Source organism: Acomys russatus, chromosome 1 (genome assembly GCF_903995435.1).
Source record: "Acomys russatus chromosome 1, mAcoRus1.1, whole genome shotgun sequence".
Taxonomy (NCBI): domain Eukaryota; kingdom Metazoa; phylum Chordata; class Mammalia; order Rodentia; family Muridae; genus Acomys; species Acomys russatus.
The window spans coordinates 109,071,345-109,089,525 of NC_067137.1; the positions used below are offsets into that span (position 1 = coordinate 109,071,345).

At 45.4% G+C, this 18,181-nt stretch overlaps 1 protein-coding gene across 3 annotated transcripts in view; it reads right to left on the reverse strand.

Annotated features, from left to right (window-relative positions):
- The window catches only part of Ttc7b (tetratricopeptide repeat domain 7B), a 202,803-nt gene that overhangs the window by 144,654 nt on the left and 39,968 nt on the right, over positions 1–18,181 (reverse strand). For all 3 annotated transcript variants that reach the window (XM_051150510.1, XM_051150505.1, XM_051150500.1), the window contains exon 4: positions 3,606–3,736. In XM_051150510.1, coding sequence (XP_051006467.1) covers positions 3,606–3,736 — 131 coding nt within the window. The remainder of the gene's footprint in view (positions 1–3,605; positions 3,737–18,181) is intronic.

Below are 18,181 nucleotides of genomic sequence, written 5' to 3' on the forward strand. Positions count from 1 at the left end.
TTATTTTGCCCATACAGTATTTGCTGTGCTTTAGTCTCTTTCAGAAAACAAACTATCAGAGAACATCATTAGTCCATGTCTCTATGTCCCTAATTTGACAAGGACAACTTTAAACAAACATTTAACACATGGCTTTCATTGACTCATCTCTTTCGACCCTGTCTTCACATTTGAAACAAGGGGGAGCAGTGAGCCAGCACCCAGCTTGCTACCTGGCATGCAAGCAGCTCTGTAACGCTACTCTCTCAACTCCCACTAGTTCTGCTTTGACAACAGAAAGCTGAAGCACAAGAAATAAATGAGCAGGCCAAAGTCCGTCTGGCTGTACAGGACAATCCAGAACCCAAAAACAGGAAGAGCAGGTTTCAGTACAGCCAGGGCAATCACATGACCCTGAAAGGCTACTTAGTACACTTGTCTCTACATTCCTAATAAGACAATGTGCTTGTAATACAGCAGATTTTCATCTGAACACCTGGAACTTTACCGGTTGTAATGAACACTAAGCTAACATTTGCTGTGTTCTAACAATGCACTGAGAAATACACAAGCTGGCCGCCCATCACGTTAACTATACAGCAGTTATGTTGGGTATTTACAGGCGAGGCTCCTGGACACAGGGAAGCTAAGTGACATGCCATAAAGTTTCAGCTAAGCAACGTCTTGAATAGGATTCCAGCCCCAACTCACTTCCCTATCTTCACTGCTCTGCTGCCCCTCATGGTTTAAGCAGACTCAAGGGCAAGCATGAAATTTCCCCCTTTCTGAAAGGCCATCCACTGCCCTTCTGCCCAGCACTTCCATGGGTGATCAAAAAGATTAAAGGCAGATTCAGAGAATGTCGGGGCCTCAGATTTGGAAAAACGTTAGTCACACACTACAATTAGGAACCTCAAAAGTTCTCCCATAACTATTTTTGCTAATGAATGAACTTACGAGGCAACAGTGATAAATAAGTGCCAACAAATCCTGGCAAACACAGCTTCCTCACCTAAGCATAGCAGGAGGGCAAGAGAAGCCACTGCACACTGCCTCTGTCCGTGACAGCGACAGCAGCAAACACAGCTTCCTCACCTAAGCATAGCAGGAGGGCAAGAGAAGCCACTGCACACTGCCTCTGTCCGTGACCGCGAGAGCAGCAAACACAGCTTCCTCATCTAAGCATAGCGGGAGGGCAAGAGAAGCCACTGCACACTGCCTCTGTCCGTGACAGCGAGAGCAGCAAACACAGCTTCCTCACCTAAGCATAGCGGGAGGGCAAGAGAAGCCACTGCACACTGCCTCTGTCCATGACAGCGACAGCAGCAAACACAGCTTCCTCACCTAAGCATAGCGGGAGGGCAAGAGAAGCCACTGCACACTGCCTCTGTCCGTGACAGCGACAGCAAGGGAAAAACAGATTCTATTTGCCCCAGGCTTGCCAGGGCTTTTACCCGCTTCAGAGCCAATTTCTGTTTTCACTTCAGCATAATTCTTTAAAAGTTCAAAATCAAATCAACTGAGATCAAAATTTAAAAACAAATAAGGCCTACGACTCCTATACTTCCACTCAGCCCATCTTCCCAGTCCCAGACGGACCAACATAACTGCTGCGGGACGTCTGATCCCACTGAGCACCGATTGCGGCCAAAACAGATGTTGGCTCATTCAACCTCTCCTCGGTGCAGTCTGCGCAGGTCCAAAGCTTCCATGAAGGAAACACATGCTGACAAGTCAGCCAGAAGGAGACATGTAGAAAGGAGGAGATTCAGCTGTAGGCCGGAGAAGGTTCTGGTAGTCTAGGACCTGTGGAGCACTTTGCACGGGAAGGGTGTGTGGATGGTGGGAGGGTGACAGTTCACTGTGACCATGCAGTGGCCTGGAGGCTGAATGAGTGAGCACTGGCCTAGGTATCAGGAAAGAGTTCATTTCTAATAGTGTTGACCAAACTTACTGGGTGCTCTGGCCCTAATTTTCTTTTCAAAATATAACTCCTATGGTCACTATATCCCCAAAACTAAAAAAGGAGGAAAACAGGGAAGAAGGGAGGAAGGGAGGTCTCTCGAATGATCACAAACAGGCCACAGATCCCATCTGCCACGTCCTAGATCCCTGCACACATGTGACAGGTGAACCTCTTTGCCCTTGTCAGGGAAGGACAGCTCCAAAGTGGACAACTGAATGGTAAGCTGAGAAATAAAGACCACTGATGTATGGTCAGAAGCAAAGCTCAGCTAGGATGAACTGAGTGCAACCAGGCATGTGCCAGCCATGACAGGCAGGCAGGGGGAGGCAGGTTTCAAAATGAGCCTGCACGATTATTTCTCTGACTATAGATCACTATAGCAACTCTGAACAGTGACAACAACAAAATTCACTCATCATAGAACCCAGAGGGGCAGACATCAACCAAAACCCCAAACACTTTGTCCTATAGCCATGGCTAGTTAAGGCTAGCTCAAATGATTCCCCACAGTTCCCATCCACTCTTCAGTTTGCAATTCTCAATCAGCTTTCCCTGTCAAAGACAATCCTGAATCTCGCTACAAGCCACCAACACACTCTGAAATGGTTTATGTAAGAACCACTTCCCACCTACACGTTAGAAAGAAAGAAGTGGGGGGGGGGGCAGGGGAGGCCAAGGAAAGAACGAAACACAACAACAACAACAAATGCACAGCAGCTAGCAAGGCTCAGGTAGCCCCTCTTTGTCTTGCAGTCATTATGGAAAACCAAGGCCTAGACACTCCAGGGAATGCACACCTTCTCGTCGTGTTCACGTCTCGCAAGACTGGTTACCGCCTCAAACAACCCCACAGGAGCTTATGTGGACCTGCGAGGGCTGAGGTAACAACCCTGGTTGCTAGCCCCTGGGGAACTGCTGCGGAAGAACTTAGGAGTTACTACCATTACAGATCAGTGACAGCAAGAACCTAACTGTTCCTAGATCTAGACTAAGTGTCATTAGCCACATGACCTGATAGAATTCTTTCAAGAACTTCATGAGGTAGGACTGTTTTTATAAGCTTTTTACAGATGGAAAACCTGAGGGAAGGAACTTTGTAAAGAGTAGGCTGGAAAGACAGACAGCCTTCTGAACTGGTAAGATGCCCACCTACCCCCGGCCCAATTCTGACCCCATCCAGCCTTCAGTGGACTCTGTTCACTCAGGCTCTGCTTCCACGATATTCTTGTCAGTTGCCACTTTCAAGCACTTGACCGCTAGGGCCTCCGCACACAGTCTCAGAAGACACACAACCTGCTCCCAACACTAGTGACGGCCCCAGCAGGCCTCTGCCATACTATCAAAGTACAGCTGCCCAAGCCCCAGGTGAAGACCTGCTGGGTATGAAGATCATGCAAAGATGCACGAATCTCAACCCAGGAGAGCAAGAGTGACTGCCCACACTGTCACATCCACACACAGACAACGACCCATTTCTTCTCATAAACATCACACTTAAGGCCATTTTTTCCATAACACTCAGGAAGGCAAGCAGAGTTTGCACCCAGAGGCAGACAAGTCAAAGGCTCTGCAGTGGTAGGCTACAACTGCCCACAATCCGATCTGAATGCATGGGAAGTGGGGTGATAGAGGTTGGAACAAACACGTGGCTCTTACCTACCCTTTCTATCTCCTGAAGGTATAAGAGTGCAATGTCCCCAGCTTTCTCATAGCACGTGATGACATCCTGCTCCCGGTCCACATGGAGATTACTGGTAGAGGACGAAATAGGCAGCTTCTCTAGACAAAGTCCTAAGAGCAAAGCAAATACACAGAAACTGGATAAGTTGGTTTTCATGGGACTTACTTTTCAGTATCACTCAAGAGGGACACAAAGTGTCTGCTCTGTAAGACACTATCAGAGAGGCAGGTCTTCCACTCTGCCCTTCTTTTTATTGAGACAAGGTCTCGCTTTGTAATACTGGCTGGTCTGGAACTCCCTAAGTAGATTAAGCTGGCTTTGAACTCACAAAGATCCACTTGCCTCTTTCTGCTTCTCAATTAAAGGCATGCAACACAACACCCTGATGGTCTTCTCTTTTAAAGACAAAATGGAATACAAAATGAAGGTTCAGAAGGAACATCTAAAGTTGCAGAGGAACAGGACCACTCACAATACATGCAGTCCATTTTACCTTGATATTCAGCTTGAACTTGAGTGGGCCCTTCACCATGAGCTCTTTCAGTCCTGAAGAGTATGGTGGCCATGTCTATACACCAGCATGACAAGGCAAGGAGGTGCTATGACATTTGGGCAAACATTCTGAGTGTCTCTGTACAGGGAAGCTGCATGAGATTTACACTTGGGCTGGTAAACTGAGTAAGCAAGTTGCCTTCCTAAGTGGGAAGACCTCATCCAGTCATCTGAATGGAAGAGAACACTAGCTGGGAGAGAGAAAAGCATGGTCTTTTCCTGTCTGAACTGAAGCACTGGCTGCTCTTGGCCTGGGGCCTACTGGCTGTCAGACTGAAACCTACGCCACCAGGTCTTTGGGTTCCCAGGCTTCAGACTCGACTGGAAGTACACCAGCAACTCCCTTGGGATTCACATAGTCAACAAAGGTCTTATCTCCTACTGACCCTGACCCAGGATGATCCTGATTAATGCAAAGACCCTCATTCAACTATGCCCAAAGCGCTTCAACAATTTTTAAAAATAAGCAAATCTGGCAACTATAGTTTAGAGCCTACTGTGCCCAAATGTCTTTCTGTTAAAAGCTTGGCCCTTGTCCCCCAACTCCAGCATGGTGCTACTGGGGTGATATGGGATGTTCTAAGAGGTGGCCACTAGTGGGAGAGCTTTAGGTAACTGGGGCATGCCTCAGAGGAAGTTTCCGAGCATTTCTTAGAAACTAGGGAAATCTTACCTCGTTCACACCAACACTTTGTTGAGCTTAGGAGTAACTGGAGCAGTGAAACCCCAGAGCACTCTCTGGAGTCATTTTTCTCATTGATGGGGTAAACAACTCTGCCAGGGTAGAGCTCAGGGCTGAGATGGATGAAAGGCTAAAAGGCTGAAAGGTGAACAACCTTCAGTGGGCTTAGAGAAATCAGACTCAGTTTCTACCCACCAAAAGGAAGAGGGAGAAGACACAGAGGGGAATGGTGTGGCAGAATTCTCAGGATAGGATTTCTGTGGTCTTAAGTGCTGTAAGACAAGGCATACACTCCATCTCATTTAAAAGCCTGAGAGTCTGGAATTGGAAGGGGCCAGAAAGATCAGTTCCCTTCCACGGCTGAAGAAGTAGAGACCTATCATGACCAAGAAAGCGATTTGCCCTGAACCAGACACATATCGGGTCTTTAGTCTTCTGGCTAGCATACATCATGGTAGGGACTAATATTCAAGGTGGACTCCACCCCAGAGAGGGGAGCAGACACACTAAGCATCAGGAAATAAAAACAAAACTTCATGCACACCATCTTGAAAAATGGCTTCACCCAAATCACTTTCAGCAAACATTGTAAATGCCCTAGGCTGTAGAAAGCTGTGAGAGTCACTTGTCTTTACAGGCAACCAGCAGTCAGCTCAAAGGCCACTGCTTTGCCACAGCAGTGGCCTAGCCAGAGCCTTTGCTAGTCTTTAGATCTTACTGAGGGGTGGAAGGATGGCTCAGTAATTAGGAGCACTTCCAGAGGACCCAGGTTCAGCTCCCAGGACCCACATGGCAGCTCATAACCATCTGTAACTCCAGTTTTGGGTGATGCCCTCTGTGGGCACTGTATGCACACGGTGCACAGAAATACATGCGGGCAAAACACCCATACACATGAAATAAAATAAGCAAATCTAAAAAAATAAAAATAAAAGGCTCATTGAGGTAAAGTTGTACCATGATAAACTACATGTTTTTAGTACTTCACAATGACAGGTTTGGTTTGTGACCTTGTTTTTCATTAATAAATATCCATAGCTGTGTTAGGGCTTACTCTTTAAACTATACATTCCAAGAATTTGACAAATGTATAACATCGTGTATTGTCCATCACTGTGTGTCCAGTGCCCACTGCGCACTCCAGCACGCCTGGGAAGCTCTAAGGTTTTGCTTGACTCAGAACATCATACAGTTCGAGCCATGAGATCCGCAGGCTTCGTAGTCTGGCTTCTCTAGAGCAGCACTGCGCACTGACGGTCCCTCCATGGCTTTCCATGGCTTGCTAGCTTACTTCTTTCTCTTGCTGACTACAACTTCACCAATCTGTCTGTTGAATAGTTTGCAGCTCTGAATACTTATGGGCGGATCTCATGTGCAGAAATGTTTTTAATATTCTCTAGCAGATAGCTAGGGTGGAATGGCTGGATCACATGTCAAGTTTCTTTTTAACTTTTTTAATTGCCATGCTGTTTTTCTAAATTAGCTTCACCATTTTGCATCTGTCCAGCAATGTATGTGGGTGCTATCTGCACAGAACTGGCTTTTTACTGTCTGATTTTTAAACAGCATCCTTGCAGAGGGCAGGGAAGGGCGTCTCATTGTGCTTAGTAATACTTCCATCATCACTGGTGTCACCATCCATCTGCTCCTGTGCGCATTTGTTATCTACACATCTTCTTTAGTCAAATGTCTGTTAAATTTTTTATTCACTTACAGGGTTGCTAATTTTCTTTATTCTAGACACAAGTGTTCAGATTTGTGATTTATAAATATTTCCAGTCTATGACTTCTTCGTCTCTCTGTCTCTGTTTCTTCTTTCACATTTTTTAAATAGTAGAAACAAACTTTTGATGAAATCCACTGTACCCTTGAACAGGCTTTGACATCTGTAGTCCTCTAGTTTTCAAACACAAGACCGGAACCCACACTGTCATACACTGCAGACTGAACTCTTTGTGAACAGGCCTCCAGCTTTCCAATTCCACATAACTGAAGACTGTCCTTCCCTGATGAAATATACTTTCCTGGAAAACCAAATGGGCAACAGTGGGTGCATCTCGGGACTGTCTTCTGTTATAGCAAGCTGTCTATACCAATGCCTCGTGAGCACCACCACACTCACTGCTGGAGAACTGAAGGCTGCTCACAGGACTCTGGGGGAAAGGACAACTCCAAGTTCCAGCCTGTTCTTTCCTGATCTCCTCCCTCTATGCCTTCAGCCTTTGTTGATTCTAGTCCGTATCTTTTTGTGTATCAAACAGGAAGCATGACTAGCTCTTCTGAGGCGTGGGCATTTCTTCCAGCAATCAGTGGCCTGGAGATAGTCTTGGGGACACTGGTATAAGATTAGAGAACATAGTTGGATTCTTCTAACTGTGTCACAACTTGTTTCTAAGCTAAAATACAGTCGCTGGCTACTGCTGTCTTTTGCAGAAGAGAACATATATTCTGTTGTTAGGTGAGTTACCATACAAGTCAGCACACTGTGTTCCTGGGCTGCTTTTTATGATGTACTGATCTGTCTTCCTGCTCTAGCATTTATTGATATGGAGGTACTGAGTCCCAGCATAACTGTACATCTGCCCACTTTTTCATGAAGTCTTAGAACATTTGCTTCATGCATTTTAAAGCTCTGCTACTGGGTGTATAAACTTCAGAACTGTTGTAACACTTAATTGATTGACTTCTTAGCGTCGACACCGCCTTTGCCGACTTTAATCTAGCCCCTCCCGTTCTCATTTGGTTACTGTGACCACAACATATTCCTCATCCCTTTTCCTCTTCATCTATTGTATCATTATATTTAAAATACTTCTATTATATTTAAATCATACAAACTTTCTTTACTCTCCGTTCTGATACTCATTTAGTTTTAGTGTTTGGAACATTTACAATTAGCCAGACATGGTGACAGATGCCCATGATCCCAGGCTGAGGATCATGCATTTGAGGCCAGCCTGGGCTACTCAGGAAATTCTGTCTCAACAAACAAACAAATCCCCACAGTGACATTTACTGAAGTTTGCATTTCTCCCATATGCCCCTTGTTCTGTTTTTGTTTGTTTTTCTTTTTAGGTTTTCCGAGACAGGGTTTCTCTGTGTAGCCTTGGCTGTCCTGGACTCACTTTGTAGATCAGGCTGGCCTAGAACTCACAGAGATCCACCTGCCTCTGCCTCCCAAGTGCTGGGATTAAAGGTGTGTGCCACCACACCTGGCCCCTTTGTTCTGTTTTCTTTCCCCTCTTTTTCTGCCTTCTGTTTGGCTAGTGTTTAATTCTCTCACCTGTTAACTTACTAGCAAAAATGCTGTTTGTTGCTTTTGGTTTAACCTGTTATGATCTGCATCAAACGACTTCACATGCTGTAAACAGTGTTTATAATTGCATACTTTCCCCTGTCCTTCTATAGCTAGTATTTGTTTCCTGTGTATATTTTACTTTCCTACAGGGTATAAGCCCTATCTTAGATAGTTATTATTTTTATAAAGTAGTTGCTTATACTTAAAGAAACTTACTCTTCTAGTTTAAGCAATATAGATGGGCTCTTCTGTGCTGAATGTTCACTTGTGTTGATTTACACTTCCTCTAAGTGTCTTTTTCTTCTGCCCAAAATAATTCCTTAATATATTTGGTGGTATGGTCCAACGACTACTGGTTTCTTAGCTGCATTATGCTATATTGGATCTTCACTTTTGGAGCTATTTCACTAGGAAGGGAATACAAGGTTGGCCATTTGCTACTTCCTACCAATTTTTGTTTATGCTACTGTGCCACTCATGTCTCACTTGCATGTTTCCTGACAGAGCCCTGTTCTCACCCTTATGTTTGCTCATGTAGATGGGTCTCTTTTACTGGCTGTCTTAGACTTTATTACTGGCTATGAGCAGTTTGTACTATAAAGTACTTGAGCTTTACTGAGCTTCCTAGAACTGAATGTTTACAGTTTTGTAAAAACTAAAAAGTGTTTAGCCATTATTTCTTCAAAAATGTTTATGTTGGCTGCAGAGATGGTTCAGTGGGTAAAGTCCTTGCCATGATCCTGAGTTCAGAGCCCCAGAACAGAACAAATGTGGTAGCACCTGCCTGTAATCCCAGCACTCCTATGGAGAAACAAGATGCACAGACAGGAGAGTCCCCAAAAGCTTATGAGGCAGCTCACCTGTATATTCAGTGGAAAAACAAAAGACCCAGCCTCAAACAACCTAGCTTTCTTATACAGCTCAGGACAGCCTGCCAGGGAGATGGAGCCTCCCACAGTGGGCTGGGCCCATCTCTATCATAGGCCAATCTGATCAGAGTTATCTCTCAACTGTCCCTTCTTAGTGACACAGGCTGTGTCATATAGACAGTTAAAGCTAACTAGAACAAGAACTATACTCTGTACTCTTTTCATTAAAAAAAAAAAGTCCTTCTTTTTAATTTTAGATAATTTCTATTGCTTTGTCTTCAAATTCACTAATATTTTCTATTATGATGTCTACTCTACATAAATCATACCTCAAACTTTATCATTTTCATCTCTAAAAATTTTATGAGTCTATTTTTACTTTTCATGTCTCTATTGAGCTTTTTAAACATAAATACAGTTCTAAAAATTAATTTAATATTTCTCAATTTCTAGATTTTAGTATTTATTCACAGTTCAAATCATCAACTAGCCTCTTCTTCCAGTATGAGCTCTGCTATGACCTCTTAACATTTTTTTAAGACAATGTGTGATAAAAAGAAAAGACTCTTCATTTGCCATAACAGCTCCAGAGCCTCTCAAAAGCAAGTGCTAGGTTGCAGCTTCTAAACATTCACTTTAAAAACCACCAGGAGAAAAAAGGGAATTTTTTTCATAATTTGTGCTCTTCTTAGGTAAGAAGCAACCAAACATTAAAGCTTAAACCAGGAGTTTAATACAAGGAAAACTAACCTCCCCACCCCAGAGTATGTCAAAAGGTTTAAAAAAAAAAAAAATGGCTCCACTGGCAAAGACCAAGGTATTCACAGATATGCCAAGGCCCCCAAATCAAGGAAATATCAAGCCTATTCAACACAACTCGACTATACTTCTATTTTACTAGGTTCTAAGAGACAAAACCAGTGCTCTGGGTTTACAGTCCACAGCCATACATGGCTAATAAGGATGTTTAAACTGGCTACAGAACCTACCCTCCACTACAGACTAGGCAGAGCGCCGTGGATGTGCTCAAGATCTAAATAGCCGGTTTGTAACATCTAAGGTCTGGCATCAAGACAGTGTACAGTGATGAGTCTACCCTCAGGCTGAAGGCCCCTCACAGTGCTGGACTCTCTTTCCCCAAAACACTGTCTTTCATTTTACATTCCACTTGGCATGTATCAGAACAAGGGCAGAACCCTGACTTAGCGTACCAAATCCACCTCTGCACAACTCAGTTCCAGAATATTCATTTCTCTGTCAAAAGCTGGCCTCTGGACTGGTACATAAATTCTCAAGTGCCTGGGATCACATCAACACTGTCTGAGAGGCAAAGTCCTGAGGTCAGGGCCCAAATTGGCTCCCATTAAAATCTGAGACGGTGTCTTGTCAGTTTAGAAGTCTGTCTCAGTAGTGGTTTTAGTGACTTCTCAACCCTCCCCAGAGAAATACGTGATAAAAAAAAAAGTGAAAAACAAACTTACTATATAGGTTCTACAGTGCCAATGCCTCAGAAAGATCACAGTATTAACTGCCTCTGTTACAAAGGGGTAGCATAGTGTATATTCATCTGTTTTCATCTGCTACAATGAAATGTCAGAGATGAGGAACTGTACAGAAAAGTCGTCTATTTACTGAGAGGCTCAGTAATGGTGATAGTAACTTCTTAGCTCCGATGAGAGACTTCTAACTACATCACAACAAGGTGGGCAGAATCATGGTGGGAGCATGCGCAAGAACAAATATGTCGCAGTGGGACAAGAAACAAGAACCAAGTGCATTCTACTTTAACTACCCACTATCATAGAAACCACAGTTCCTTAAGGTCTACATCAACACCTTCCATGGGTGGTGTCCCAACAATCTAATCACTTTCCTCTAGCTTCCAAGTCAACACTGCCACCCTGGGACCAGCACACAAACCTTTTTAGGGGCACACTCAAAGCCACAGCCAAGCCACAACAAAATGTTATGTTTAAACCCAGGCAGGTTTAAAGTAATAAATATGGCTGACCACATTGCTGTTTCAAAAATGCAGAATACCCACCCACTTAGCCTATGGTCCATCTCCCCTTACTATCAAAGCTCTTCCACATACAATAGCTAGTTAGTAACACTCACTAGGTACTATCTGCATTCTAAACATATGGGGAGAGAATCTCTGAGAAGTTAGGTGACTTGCCCACATGTTGTGCAAGAGTCAAAAGTGGACACTGCAGACAGCCCAGGTGCCAGGGCAAAGCCTTGTTCTAGGGGTCACGCCCTTCACAGGCTGTCCAGGGTGGAGTGTTGAAAGCTAAAGTACTGAGCCAGGCATGGTGGCACACGCCTTTAATCCCAGCACTCAGGAGTCAGAGGCAGACAGATCACTGTGAGTTCAAGGCCAGCCTGGTCTACAAAGCGAGTCCAGGACAGCCAAGGGTAACACAGAGAGATCCTGTCTCAAAAAAATCAAGAAAGAAAGAAAAAAGGAAGAAAGGAAGAAAGAAAGAAAGAGAGAGAGAGAGAGAGAGAAAGAAAGAAAGCTAAAGTACCACTAGGGGCCAGGAGATCAGGGGGAGGCCACTCTGGGACAGGGCAGCTGACGAGCTGGCTGGGAGCCTTCCATAACATGCCCAGCTTCCGTGTTGCTCTATTTAGGTGAGAGTACAGAATTCTTCCATGTCTGGCTCTATCTGAGAGCCTCGGCCTTCTCTGGGTGTAAGACGGAACCATACCAATCAAGGTTCGTTTAGCACTATGCCTGGGGCTTGATGCGCAGTTTCTGATCCCTGTAGCCAACCTTCAAGGAAGGTGTTCACAGATCTTACAGACACGACTAGATTTAGGACTCCACAGCTAGCAAATGATAAAACCACCATGCTTTGGCCCTTGCTCCCTCCAGTAATAGCTTTTACTGAGCTGCTAACAGCAGTAAATTCAGTGACCAACCCCAGCAAGGCAATAAAAATAAGTTTCAAGTGGAATCTTATGAATCAAAGTCCAGGGCTGACTTTCTCTCCCGCCAAGAGCTGCCCTATCTCAGGCAACCCCAGGACCAGCAGGCCTCCTAGTGCTTGTGTAGTCTATGGACTGCTAACACACTAACTAGGCTACAGAGCTGAGCAGCCAAATGGATATTTTGATTCTTAAAAATCACAGGGAAATGAACAGGATAACAATTTCTTCAGTTACACGACGCAGTAAAAGCTGTAAGTGTGACGAGATGACCTGTGAACTGCAGCACCAGCCACTGTTCTCTCACTACCTTAACCACAGCCCCGGAAGCCACACACAGGAAACGCGCCTCCTGAGGCCTTGCTGTAATGGGCTACAGGGGAGTCTGTAACTGGACTTTGTAACTGGACGTACCAAACTTCAGTAAAATTTCACATCTCTGATAACCCAGCACCATGGTGTAGGCTTCAAAGGCAGTCAGACTATGTTTGGGCTCTCAAGTTCCAAAGCTAAAAGGGAACTCAGGAAGAGCCCAAGACTCACAGTGCAAAGCGACAGTGCAGGCAGCCCGGGATGGCTGAAACTGTGTTCTACCTCTAGAGTCTCAGAGCTCCCACAGATATCAGGTGTGCTATGACCTAGTGGAGGGGAGGTGTGCAGGGCTTGGAGAGAGGAGACACCAACAGAAACACCAAGCGCTGGGGATGAAGGAGGGGAAGCTGTCCGGGTCTCCTGTGAGGTCTCTGTCAATCCACAACTTCTGTGGCTTCTGGATGGGGACCACCATGAATTCTTTTCCTTCTAAGCTCAGCATATCCTTTAAAAAAAAAACATGCTTTTATTTTTAAGATTATTTATTATTTATACAGTATTCTGCCTGCATGTGTGCCTGCACGCCAGAAGAGGGCACCAGATCTCATTGTAGATGGTTGTGAGCCACCACGTGGTTGCTGGGAATTAAACTCAGGACCTTTGGAAAAACAGCCAGTGCTCTTAACCTCTGAGCCATCTCTCCAGCCCCAGCATATCCTTCTTAGGAGTTAAATATATGTGTGTATGTGTACACACACAGAGACACAGACAAACACACTCAGAAGTGAAGGCAATCCTGAATTTACATTTACCTGCTAGAGTAAACACTCCTTCAGTGAATGTCTCTTCTCACTCTGAAATTCTGCAAGTAAATGAGATTCTGACTCAACCTGAAATACTCATGAAATGAGACCCTGTGGTTTGTCACCATTCAATAGCCACAGAACCGTAAAAACACGTATTTAACATACAGCAGTAACAGCAGGTGTTGAGTGCTACTCACCCGTTATCTGAGAGCTCCATGACTGGGACTGGGCTGTGAAGTAACTCACCTAAGATGATACAAACGGGGCAGAGCTGGGAGCCAGCCGTCCGATTCTGCAGCTGTAGTGTTCTGGCACTACATTACACACTGTCATGGCTCTAACGCATGAGTCTCTATGCATTAGCCTATAGCTATAATGGCCAAGAATGTCGGCTGTGGCAGGCAGATCTCTGTGAGTTCAAGGCCAGCCTGGTTTACAGAGCAAGTTCCAGGACAGCCAGGCTAAACAGGGAAATCCTGACTTGGAAAACAAAACAAAACAAAACACCAAAAACCAAAAAACCCTACATGAAGACAACAGTGCCTGGCACATGGTAAGTCCTCAAAAGTACATAAGTAAATGAACAACTGTGATGCTTATCACCTGTATCACTATTGCCTTTAGGTAACAGTGCTGGAGACACTCCAATGGGAGAATTTGATCCACGGCTCTGTTTATCAATTTGTAAACAACAGCTTTACTGAAATACTGTCCAAATACTATAAAATGTATTACAGTATATAATTCAGTGGAACATGACCTGCTAATCCCAGAACATTGTCCTCACTCCAAAAAGAAGTCCCCATGAGCAGTTCGGTCCCATCCCCTTCTCTCAGACCCTGGAGGCCACTTTCTGCCTCTATGGATTTGCCTTTTCTAGGCAGCTCATAAAATGTAAACATATAACATGTGATCTTTTATGCCTGGCTAAACTTAGGAAAATGCTTTCAAGGTTCACAGTTATATAGCAATTATTAGAGCTGTATTACTTTTTAAATAGACTTGAAGTACACAAACATAAGATTAACCATTGATAAGCTGCATTTGGTATGACACTGTTTGACTACTATTATTAATTTTCAAAGCCTCATTTTGATTCTCAAATAATATCCCACAGTGTAGAAATGGTTCACTTTCTTTATCCATTCATAGACTGCTAAATTCTGGATTGTTTCCACTTCTTGTATTGGAGAGTGCTGTCACAGCCTTCATGCACTGGTTCTCAGGAGAGCCTATGCTTGAGTTTTCTGAGCTATCTAGCAAGGTTTGGAACCAGCGGATCATGTTGGCCAACTCTTTTCTGTTGTGCTATTTTAAAGCTTTGTTTGAAAAAAAAAAAAAAACAAGAAACAAAACACATCTACAGAACTATATATTTTCTGGGAGAAATACTGAAGTTAAAAAAAAAAGGTGGGGGTGGGGGCTGTGAGCAGACAGCTGGCTTTGAACACTTCCTTCTCAGTTCAATTGTCCTGTGAGTCAGGGGCATGCTGACTATCATCTTGAAGTCTCTTTCTCCTTGTCATGCGTACAGAATGACACATGTGCCAGTGACAATGCCAATGCCTGGCATTCAGAAAACACTGAGCAAATAGTCACCACCTTCATTAGCAGGCATCTTCCTGGTGCCAGTGACAATTCTCTTCTTCTTCTTCTTCTTTTTTTTTTTTTAAATGGGATATCTAAAAATACAGGAAAGCCTCAAGCAGAAAACAACCATCGCCCACATTTCAGCCCCTCAGAGTTAATCCCAATTAGCACAACTGCCACAGACCCTGAGCCCACGTGTGATGCCTTGTCGCTCTGGCCTTGGCTCATTTGCTCCCAGAGAAGATGCATCACACTACAAAATGGAACCCCTGCCGTCCATCAAACTACAGCAAGGGTGACAGTGACTAGAGGACACAAGCAGTCCTTGCCTCACTGCACGAAACCCCAGTGAGCAGCAACTAGATGAGATGCCCTGGCTGGGATGGACTTCTCAGAAGATATTCTTCGAACAATGTAAAAATAAATAAGTAAATAAACGGCAGCAGCAGACGTGACTGAGAGTATCCCTGAAGAGCTCAGAACAGGGTAGGTAAGATGGGCAAGCACTGAAGGCACCTAAGACTGAGTCTGATCCCTGGAATCCACATGGTGGAAGAGGAGAACTGACTCCTGCCAGTTCCCCTCTGACGCCTACACACAAAGACACTAAATAAATAAATAAGCAAACATATGCAGTTTAAAGTTTTAAATACAATTCAGAACTGACACCTCAGCAGACCTCCGCTTAAAGCTCTGTCCTCCACCTTTCTGTGGACCCCCTGAATTCCTGCTGCCTCCAAAAGGAAAACCGTGAGAAGTCTGCCAACACTAGCAACGTTAAAGATGAATGTAGGTCAGTGGCCGTAAAAGGGCTGTGCTCTTCTTACACCATCTAAATATAAGCAGGGAGCTCTGACCAGCCATCTGAGGTGTGTGGCCATTCCACCCGGCCCACAACCACCCGGCACAGCGGAACCATGACCTCTAGAGCAGGGAAGGGGGGGGGGGGTCACAGGGGATGCACAGCTTGCTAGCAGCTCTCCTCCCATCAAGGCCAGACATCACGGCCCCCTCCACTCTCCACAAGCCCTATTCCCTACAGCCTGGGCTTTCCACTATAGAAAATCGGCACACAGGAGCTCTGCAGTGACCCACTTCTGCCATCCATAGCCACCGCACAAACTTTTCTATAAAATTACTTCCCCCACCACCACCACCTAAAGTGTTCTCTAAGCTTCAGATACAGAAGAACAGCTTCTCAATGAAAAACAGTGGGGTTTCTATGCCCTCCCTGTCTGTCCTCTCTCTGGAAACAGGGAAACATAAGCATAGGAGGTTTAGGCTGTGCTGGCTCTCATACAGTATTAGCAGAGCCCACCCTGATTGCTGACTCAAAGAGCTTCCTACTTCAGTAGCTGCTTGGGACACAGGCCAAAAAGACCAAAGAGCTGTCTGTTCTGCAGCTCCAGGGCCTTACCTAGAAGGTCATGGTCATTTGTAAACGCACAATTCCTAAAGCTTAAGACATGAGTCTGTCACTTCAAAGAACCTGTCAAGAAACGCTTGAGATTCCATTTGGGCGTCCTTAGGGCCATGAACTTTTCACCAGGGAAGACACAGGGCACAGCTCCCTCCCACTAACGCTCCACTACCCAGCACATGCTTCCTTTCCCTTTTCAGAGGTCCCCGTGTAAACCCAGTCTCTGCTGAAGCTGTCCCAGGCACTCTTGGCAGACTGGTCCTCGCCTGAGATGGGTAGGTAAACCTGGGTGCGACCTGGCTGCAATTTACCCAGGCTATGTGTGCAGCTTCCTCCTAGAGAGTCATGTGTCCCTGGACCCTCAGGTTAACAGAGAAGCCAGGCAAGCTCAGCTTTCTCCTTGCATTTCTGAACCCCCGTTTAATAGCATAGCGATCCGGATCTCCAAGACTACAAGTGCTAACTCGCCTGTAGGACAGTACACCAACCTGCCTTGTGGCGGGCAGGGACCAGGAGGTGCTAAGACACAGCTAACAAGCAGATAATTGGAGTAGGGTGTGGGATGCACCTGGAAGGGAGCGACTGCGCAAGAGCAACAGTGGTTTCTGTCTGGGTCTTGACAGGGCTCCTGCGACCCCTGGTGGCAGCTGCCCACACAGCTACAGAACGACCTCTGACCGTCACAAAAAACATTGATCCTGACAGATGTGGGCCCAAGTCAGAGCTTTTGGGTTATCATCTTGCTATAGAATTCTGGGTTCTAGGTATTGAATGTGTCCAGAGCTCCAAAGTACCCAGATATCCTTAAATTAAAAGTCTGAGGGCTGTCTGCACTGTTTAGGAAAGTCTGTCTTTCCATAACCTCCTGCAGGATCTATACTGGTTCTAAGAGCCACTGCTCAACACTTTGACGCAACCAAGCAGGACCAGCCTCTGTCTCTAAGGGTCTCCAATCTCAAGGTGACACAACAGTGAGGAGGGAGAGTGATGGATCTTCCCCCACCAGCCTTCTTAAATGGAAACCCTACCTATGCCAGTCTCTAGGGCACCGAGGATCAGGGGAATAAAGGCAAGTGCTTAGGCTGTGTTTAGAAGGAGCCTTATATGTTGTAATCACCACCAATAACTCAGTACTACATTCCAGAACCTGGTATCCAGTAGTCCCTCCATAACCCGAGGTCTTAGGAGGCTGCAGTATGCTCTGCATAGAAGTTGCCACCTCTGCAGGTCACTGGGCAGGAACAGCCAGCCGAAGTGGGACTCAGCTTCCTGCTCTGCACCCTCCCCAGCTCACTATGGACAGCTACACTCTATGCCACACTGCAACACCCTCATTTTCCACAGAACAATCTGTGCTCTGCCCCTGCCCCCAAGAGAGCTCAGAGCTTTCCAAATATGGGGGCGTGTGTATTTTCTTCTTCCTCATGTCCACAGCATCAGGAATATCTGGGGGAAGAAAATGAGCACTAGACATGGTTTGGCAGCCGCAAGAGACTAGAAGGGGTTGTGACCAAGCAAGGCCTGCACTAGGGATCCAATCAGTCAAAACACAAGAGACAGGCCAGGAGACAGCCCACATCAGGCCAGCTTTGTACAAGTCTGGCCCCTAAGAATCCTCGAACAAAGACATAAGTGACTAGCACACAGTGCAGGAGCCAACTCCATTACAGAGGCCCTTGAGACAAACAGGGTGAAAGGCAGTCCATAAACCCTAATGGTGAGAGTCGGCAGGAGAGGAGCTACAAACAAGATTATATGTCTCAAAGCATGCCCAAGACCACATCTGTGCTCATCTGAAATAGACAGAAGTCCAAGCACACTGAGAATCCCTCACTTCTGATTTAACAACTAGTGTTCATCACCAGCTGTGTAGGCCTGCATGCAGGGCAAAGCTTTAACAGTCTAATGCAAGCAGCCTGTGAGGCAGCTCCATCCCTGTTGCCAGTGCATGGACATAGGGCAAGCAGCTCAGACATGGTGCAGCTTCAATGCCCAGCCTAGAGCACGTGACCACATATTTGCTGATTGCATGAATTAATTAATTATTCATTCTAGTTGGAGAGAGGCAGTGGTAGAGGTGAAATAATTAAAC